Source organism: Ovis aries, chromosome 2 (genome assembly GCF_016772045.2).
Source record: "Ovis aries strain OAR_USU_Benz2616 breed Rambouillet chromosome 2, ARS-UI_Ramb_v3.0, whole genome shotgun sequence".
In the NCBI taxonomy this organism is placed as follows: Eukaryota; Metazoa; Chordata; class Mammalia; order Artiodactyla; family Bovidae; genus Ovis; species Ovis aries.
This window is the reverse complement of record NC_056055.1, coordinates 222,027-230,799: the sequence shown is the minus strand read 5'-3', so window position 1 is coordinate 230,799 and position 8,773 is coordinate 222,027. Positions and strand designations below refer to the sequence as shown.

At 42.8% G+C, this 8,773-nt stretch overlaps 1 protein-coding gene across 5 annotated transcripts in view; it reads left to right on the top strand.

The window, feature by feature from the left end:
* The window catches only part of SH3YL1 (SH3 and SYLF domain containing 1), a 62,748-nt gene that overhangs the window by 14,775 nt on the left and 39,200 nt on the right, over positions 1-8,773 (top strand). For all 5 annotated transcript variants that reach the window (XM_042242749.2, XM_027964017.2, XM_042242748.1 and 2 more), the window contains exons 2-3: positions 5,234-5,344; positions 8,248-8,361. Coding sequence is in view for 4 of the 5 variants with exons in the window: in XM_027964017.2 (XP_027819818.1) it covers positions 5,234-5,344; positions 8,248-8,361 (225 nt within the window). In the remaining variant the exon portion in view is untranslated. The remainder of the gene's footprint in view (positions 1-5,233; positions 5,345-8,247; positions 8,362-8,773) is intronic.

Below are 8,773 nucleotides of genomic sequence, written 5' to 3'. Positions count from 1 at the left end.
CAGCGCAGGAGACTCGAGAATCGAGGGCTCCACCCCTGGGTCGGGAAGGTCCCCTGGAGGAGGAAGTGGCACCCCCCTCCAGGGCTCCGGCCTGGAGAATCCCGTGGGCAAAAGGGTCGGACAGGACTGAAGCAAAGTAACACATTAGTCAAGTCACGACTAACAGCTCCTATAAAATGCACTTTAAGGGCCCAAATGTCTACAGAAATACGTTCATTTGGAATTTTTCTAGGTTATATTTTTTCTAAGACCTTAAGCACTGATAATAGGAAATGTTTAAAAGTCACTAGAACATTGACAGACTTTTAAGTGGGTGTTTTAAGATTCCTTCTCTACTTGAAAATTATGTGCTTCTGAGAATTTGTCTGCGTGCGTCTTTGTGCTTTGTACCCACCACTAAGTGACGGCAGAGCACTGAGAATTTCAGCCCCTCAGTATCTTGGCCCATCAGCAAACTGGGACAGTGTGATTTTAAATACACGGCTGGGGAAGGAAGAGCGGCTGTACATCAGTTCCTAAAGTTAGAATAAGGATTGGCGATGATACACAGATGCATATACTAACAATTGAACATTCGGTGTGCAGCTACTCACCAAATCCCTGTCCTGTGAATTGTGTGTGTGAAAACATGCCTGGGGAGGGGAGGCTGTCTGTACTCTTGTTTGTGTAAAATGTAAGGATATATTTTCACTTTTCTACACCTCTTCATACAAGACATGTTCATTGTGAGAGGTCACATTTTAAACAGAAGATAATGTATGGAGTAATTATTCATAATACACATTTTTAAACAGCTGGAGTCATGCATTTACTACATTAAATATTCAATTGTACAATATTCAACTTAGGCTGAGCAATCTCTGTTATGTAATATTCATACATACAACATACAAAGAAAGGACTATTGAGAGCAGCAGTTCACCTCCATGACTTACTATCCACGGTACAAGTCTCCAGCAAGCTTCCTGTATGAGCCTTCCCCACACCCCACAGCAAGTATCATTATACTTTACTTTTATGTATAAATATTTATATGAACATTTACATAAGTGTGTGCTACCCTATATATCTATGTAGCCTGCTTTTCCTCTCAATCTTCATATTTTGCCATGTTGATACATGCAAACCTGGTTTATTTGAAGTTCAGTATAGAGTACAGTTGTAATACTGTACCAGACTAGGTATAGCCATCCTCCTCTTGAGCGAAATTGGTCTCCTGCTTTGAAAATGCTTGGTTTTGTGTGCTACTCTTATTTTGCTATTGAAAGCATTGCCGCAGGGAACCTTCTCACACATGCAGTGCTGGTTTCCTGGGCTGCATGACGAGCTACCAGGAACTGGTTGGCTCCCAGCAACAGGCAGGTCATCTCCCACGGGGGAGTCCTCCGGTGGGGAGTCAACGGCTGCACCTGGAGGGCCCCACGTCTCCAGAAGGCCCGCCTCCTCCCCAGCCTGCGGGCTCTAGGCTGGCGGCCGCACGGTGCAGCCTCCCCTTCTCTCCAGGTCTCACACTTTCTGTCTCCTTAAGGATAGTCATCCTGCGCTTAGGGACCGCCTGGGGAGTCTGGAGTGACTTAGTTACATCTGCAAAGGCCCTTTTTCCAATCGAGACCCCTTTCCAATTGAGACCTGGTGGACCTGAATTTGGGGCCACCGTCCCGCCCAGCCGCCAGCGTCTCTGTGAGCGCATCCAGGTGTGGAATTGGCGGGTCATCTCTGCTGTCCTTAGAGAGCTCCCACAGCAGCTGCCCTTCCTCAGGACCCGCCAGCGGGCCACAGGCTTCCCTCCGTGCCCCTGCCCGGCCTGCACACGCACGCTGGCAGGCTTCGTTCACTGCTGCCCACCTAGAGGAGGAGAGAGGATAATGCATTATGGCCTGGCTTTCACGTCCCTGGTCTCTTAGGAGTTCGATCCACTTTCCTTGTATTTGCTGGCCGTGGTGGTCTCTTCTGTGGATTAGTAGTTGAATATTCTGCCTACTTTTCTGTAGTAATTTCGTATTTTTGATGTTAAAAGATCTTTATATATTCTTGATGTAGTACGTATATACAGTGGAATATTACTCAGCCATAAAAAGGAATGAAATAATGTCATTTGCTGCTGCATAGTTGGACCTGGAGATTGTCACGCTGAGTGAAGTAAGTCAGACAAACACGAATAGCATGTGATACCACTTATATGTGGAACCTAAGAAAAAGGTACAGATGAATTTATCTATAAAACAGAAATAGAGTTCCAGACATAGGAAACAATCTCGCGCCTACGGAACTTGCGGGGTAGGGAGGGATACACTGGGAGATTGGGGCTGGCGTCCGCCCGTGACTGTGCATAAACTAGGTGATAAGAGCCCGCTGTGTGGCTCAGGGACCTCGGATTAAGGTGCCGTGATGGCCTATATGGGGAAAGAGCGGTGAGAGGGCGATGACTGTGTGTGTGAGCGATTCTTCTGCCCAGAAGAACCTAACAGTACTGGAGATCAACTAGACGCCGGTGACTTGTTTTTTAAAAAGGAAAAATTGAAGAAGCAAAATGTGCAGAACCAAAGATGGACTTTAAAAAGTCTACGCGAAGAACTTTAAATTTTAAATAACAAAGGGAAAAATTCTAAGGATATGGTAGAGATACAAATTGAAAAATTCAATGATTTGTAATTATAATAAGTCACCCATAAATTATATCAGTCATAATAAATGTAAATACATTTAAATTTATGTATTTTAAGTAAAATATCTATATATATGTTATGAGTTCTAAATCTCTGTCATTTATACTTATGACAAATATATTCCAGTCTGTGGCTTCTATTCTTATTTTTAAATGTATGTTGATATACAACTTTTTACACTTTAATGTAGTTGAGTATAGCTGTAGTTTCCCTTTATTTTGTGCCTTGTTTATACCATTCCTCCATCCTCAGATCATAAAGATATTCCCTATTCTTTTTACTCTAAAAGTACAAAGTTATGCTTTTAATATTTAGGCCTTCAGTTACATTGAATTTTTTGTATGATGTGATGTTGTAATCTAATTTTATTTTGTTTTCCTTTGAATGACCCAGAGTTGTCCCAGAACAATTTATTAATCTACTGTGTCATCTCTGTCATCTATTTTTAAATATTTGAGCATATATGTTTATATGAACACTCCTTTCTTGCTTTTGTTGTGAATGTAGCATTGTTAATTAAGTGCTGTGGTTTATTCAGTAAGTTGTGTCAAATATGTTTAAAATACTAGGTTCTAACTTCACATCCTATACAAACACAAGTTTGAAGCACGTCAAGTATTTAATGTAAATAAAGCTCTGAAAGAAAATCTGAAATGATACTTGTATAACTTTTTTCTTAAAATGAGACTTCTAGTCACAATAATAGAAAGATGATAATGGTAGAAAGCCCAGAGAGATATTGCCACATAAATGAACACAAACACTAAGAAACTATACATAAAAGTGTAAAAGACAAGAAGCTGAGATGGAAACTTGCGACATGACTAAAATCATAGAGAAATGAGTATAGGACCAGAAAAATAGGCAAAGAGCGCCAACAGAATACACGCAGACGAGGTGAAAGGAGCGAGGCGCCGGCTGGCGGTGGGTGAGCTCGGACGCGAGCTCGCCGCCCTGTTCCGACGCGCCCGCCTCGCCTCCGCCGCTCCCCTGGGGACAGTACACGGCTCATGGGGACACTTGGTGGGTCTAAGGTTGGACAGTGTTTTTAGAAGATGACGATAATGGAAAAAAGCCTAAAAAATTTTTTAAGTCATTAATTCCAACTCTTAAGATTCTCTCAAGATAATTACTATCCAACAGTGGTGTCAATAAAAGCTAAAAAGGAAATAATCTACTTGTTTAACAACAGAACCAACTGAAGCACACGCTAAATGCAGACAGCAGCACTGGTGAATATCAGGAGTCGGAGTGCCTGTTTTTCTTCAGTATTTGCATACCTATACTTTTTCTGTTATTTTTACAACGCACTTATGCCTTATGCCATAATTTCTATTTGTTTCTTTTAAACTTCGTCTCAAAACTCATGGGCCTTTTACACTATGAATTTGAAAAGTAATTCTCCCATGATTTCTGGTTCTTGTATGGTCTGACTTTTGGCATTTTGAATCATTGATAGATTTGGAGTTCATGTAGTGTGACACTGCGGATGACTTTTTCCCCCAAAGGACGACTATTTATTGTGCAAGACAACTTTCCACATTTACTTGAGATGCAGTATTCATCACATATTAAATTCACTTATACATTTGGGCCAATTTTTGAATTTTCTGTTTTGTAAAATTGATTTTTCTGTCCATATTTGTATCACCAGGAGGTAACTTATCGAGGCTTTATAATATGTTAGATGGAGGTTTTCACCCTTATTTTTCCTGTTTCACACATTTTCTTCTAGTCTTTCTTGCTTATTTTTCCAAATGGATTTGGGGACTACTTTATTTAGTAAAAAAAAGTACTTGTTAGACTTAAAAGAGGATATGAACTTGATTTCATTTTTTAAAAAGTTGAAAAACTATCATAAGAAAATTGAAAAGACAAATGACAAAGAGGAAATCAATGTAACTTGTATTCTAGAAAAAAGATTAATTCCTTTAATATATAAATCAATAAGAAACAGAGAAATACCCTCCCTAAATAGACAAGAAATATTTTTTAAAAAAGATTTGGCGGAAATGGAAGGATATTAATATCATTCATTATAAAAGAACAAGTCAAAAGTGCACTGAGAGCTTCAAGGGAAGAAGCTGGTGTGGGAATTGCATTTGTGTGAACAGAAACTGGGGGAAATGTTTAGAGCATGTTTTTATGCTGGATGCCAGCACATGGATCTAGGGCTCCTGAGGGGAGGGAAAACTGAGATGAAGGCCACGACTTCCCGCTTTTCTGCTGGAAGCTGCAGCAGGGGAGAGAACCCACCTCAGCCTGAGTTCCTTCCAGACTGTTGCTGTTAAGTTGCTAAGTCCTTTTAAGATCCTTTAGATCACTGTGATTTTAAATTTAAGATTTTTGAGAGTTTAAGGTTTCTCAATCTCAGAGTGAATTTAATTTATTAGGAAAATAGAGATGAAATGATCACCAAGTAAGGATTTTCAATTTGTTTCCTTTGTCTGGTAGGATACAGTTTGTTAATGCTTAATTGTGTATGACAAAAATGAAATTATAACAAACTTCTAACTTCTATTTTGTAGTTTTTTTTTTTCATTAAAATCACTTTTTTAATCTTTTAGTGAACAACCCTATACCTTCCAATTTGAAATCTGAAGCAAAAAAGGCTGCTAAAATTCTAAGAGAATTCACAGAAATAACTTCCAGAAATGGACCTGATAAGATCATCCCTGGTAGGTGAATAATATAAGTACTTTCCACTTCTACATTTGCTCTGCCTCCCAAATTATCTTCCCCACCCTTGCCTGCACCCAGGTCCTCAGGCCACCCCTCTGCTCTGGGCCCGTCTTCCCCGCCGGGCTCTGGGCGGCCTCCTCTCCCACCTGCCTTCCCGCTCCTTTCTCCTTTTGTGAGTATCCCGTGTCGTTTGCCAGCGCCGCTTCCCTCAACTCACAGGTCTTGTCCTCAGTTTCTGAGGACTTTGCAAACTCACTAGCTAACTCATGAACAAATTTTAAATTTGTGTTTCTTTCTTTCTAGATAAGATAGTTATACCTTACAGTGGTTTAAGAAGACTAATCAGTGATTTCCAGTACAACCAGAAATTTGTATTCCCGGTGTCCGAAACCTCAGTTCCTAAGCTCCCCCAGACCTGCTGAATCAGACTCCGTGATTCTCCTGTAGTCAGGCGGGCCACACCAGACCTGGTCCAGAGGCAAGCCTTGGGAACCACTGTCTGTTTATTACTACTACCCATTGTTTCTAAAAGGTGTTTCAGAAAATACTTATCTGATGCTAAGAGACTTGTATGCAAACGAGCTTGGGCAGGCAAATTTCCCTCAGTGTAGGACTTGCATCCTTCTTTAAAGAAAGGAGTTTAATTTCTTAAGCTAGATTTTCTGAAGTTATTTAACAGGTCTTTAAATGTTTTTAAAAATTACAAATTTGTTGTTGTTATAATAATAATAATAATTGCTCTTATTTTGGCCTAGCCACTCCTCTCATCTTAAGAAAACAGGGCTTTTTAGAGCATTGATACTCAAAGTGCAGACTGGACAACATTTGGGCATCACCTGGGAGCCTGTTAGAACCGTAGGACCTCAGGCTCTTAGACCTAAGGAATCACAGTCTGCGTAATCACAAGGCCTCCAGTGAGGCACGTGCCTGTGAAAGTTTGAGAAGCACCGCACAGGACTCGAAGGAAATTCCACCAGGAAACCTGAGTTTTCTGAGCTCTGTTCTGAAGCAGGAGGCAGAAAACATCTCTTGGTATTTATCAGCTGCATGTCAGGCCTGCCCGGCTTACAGATAAAGCTCGTTTCCTACCATAAAAATATCTGGGATATTTATCAGCTGCATGTCAGGCCTGCCCGACTTACAGATAAAGTGCGTTTCCTACCATAAAAATATCTGGGTATGGATTATTTCTCAAGGATTTTGTCCAGCAGAATTCTGTCTTGCCTTTTCTTCCTCCAGTTAAAGGCCACCCAACTCCCTTTCACTGGCTGTCACTCAGAAAATGAAAATCTGTTTACGTAGGAGGCTTAAGAAGAGGAGCTTGCTTCCGGGGTGTACAGACTGCGAGTGGAGGGGTGGGGGTGGGGGGCAGGCCGGCCCAGCTGCCAGGGGGCCAAGCCTTGCCTATCCGTGGGACGCGGAGGGCAGGGCGCTCTGTTTACACTGAAACCCGGGAGCTCTGTTATGAAGCAGGAGATGAAGTCTCAAAGCGTCTTAAAACAGAATGCCTAGACCTTTAGACCTCCGTGGCCGTGCGTCCGCGGCTTTCCGGTGTCAGGGCTCTGAGATGCAAGGCTGAATTTAGAGTCGATTTGCCATCGATGCATCTTAGTCACAGATGAGCTAAGTGGACAGTTATTTAGTGGTTATGGGTAGTTTACTGTCTCTGAACTTGGGTGGATAAGATATTAAAAACACACCTGACATTTGAAATGTGTTCATTAAAGAAATCTACCTTTGTTCTAGTCAATGTTTCTGAACAGAGGCAGTGCTCACTGTAGAAGCGCCGAGAGTGGCCTGTGAGGTGCTGAGGATGTTCTGCCGGCATGTGCCGCATAAACCAGGCTCCCGACGTGTAATGAAACTACCTATTATCATTACCTTGTTACACCCGTTGGAACTGGAACTCAGGCACCCTTAGCAGGCCGCCCTCTGAAGAGCATTCCTTCTGACCCTTGCTTCAGTACCAGCAGCTGCAGAGACAATCTGCGTGTCCCCCTCCTTGTGCCTTTGGTTGAATCATATCTGAGGGTCTGTTATTAAATTTTGAAACAGTATGCATAATTATATTCAAAATTTAGTGTCTCCTAAGGATACATACAAAGTCTTTTTTGTGTATTTGAGTACACTATTTGGTTTGACTTCTTCAAAATTATATATGACTAAAATGATGATAAATTAAACTACCTTAAAAGTAGAATTGGTTCCAAGAATAATTTCAGTCTTAAGGCTTCCTTTGTTATTTGAAAGATGTACTATTGTGTAAATAAATCCACGGAATAGTGAGACACTGTGTTTAGTGGGACCTATGTTAATAACCTTCCTTTTACGGAATGAACTTCCCTGAAATGTGAGTAAACCAATATTTTGTCAATGGAATTATATTTTCAGTGCTTTGGTAGTTATGTGTTATTCAAATACTTACCAAATCATTTTATAAAGTTAAAAACCTTTTTTAAGTGGCAGAATCATTAAATTTTTCTGGTTTTGAATCCAGGTTTTCATATTATTAGCAGGTGAGCCCAGTGATGTGGCTGTAAGCTCACACTGCCACACACTGTGTATCAGTCCCTGTATACCTTAATACTCTGTAGATCTTAATTTCTTTGACTAAATTAGAAAATTAGACATTATGTTCTAAATTAATTGAAATATCCAAATTATTTGTCCTACTAGACATCAGCATAGTCTCATCCCAGGCTCTCATCTCTTGTGGCCGTTGCAGACTTTCTGAGCACCTCTCCTGTCGGGTTAGGGCCACCCAAGGCTTCAGGCTCTCCTGGGGTGGATTCTCCCCAGTTACCTGTGCCACTAGGACCGGGGAGACCCGGGTCCCGCAGGCACAGCTCCGTGCCCAGGGCTGGCCCGTCGGGGTGCACACTGCCCTCCTCTTTTGCAGCGCATGTCATCGCCAAAGCCAAGGGCCTCGCGATCCTGTCGGTGATAAAGGCTGGCTTTCTGGTCACGGCGAGAGGAGGCAGCGGGATCGTGCTGGCGCGCCTTCCGGACGGAAGTAAGTCAGTGGCTCTAAACGCGGGGGAGCGAGAGCCCCCGCCTGCGTTCCGCTTCCGTGAGCCTGTCCCTGGGCGGGAGGCGGGCTTTCCGGCCCCGCCTCGGGTGGGCGGCCCCGCCTCGGGTGGGCGGCCCCGCCTCGGGTGGGCGGCCCCGCCTCGGGTGGGCGGCCCCCCGGGTGCTCTCGGGCAGCCGCCGCCCCGGGAGCCTTCCCGAGCCCCGGAAGGTGCGCTCCCGCCTTTCCGTGTTTTCTCGTCCTGCCGTGGAGCAGATACTAAACGCTGACATTATCTTTCTCTTGTCAAATACGCACTCTCATTCCTCAGCTTCAGGGTGCTGTTTTCTCTGTTTTATGGAAGCTGATAAGGTGGAAGACCATTTGTAAGCTTTCCCCCCATTTTTCCTGTAGGAGA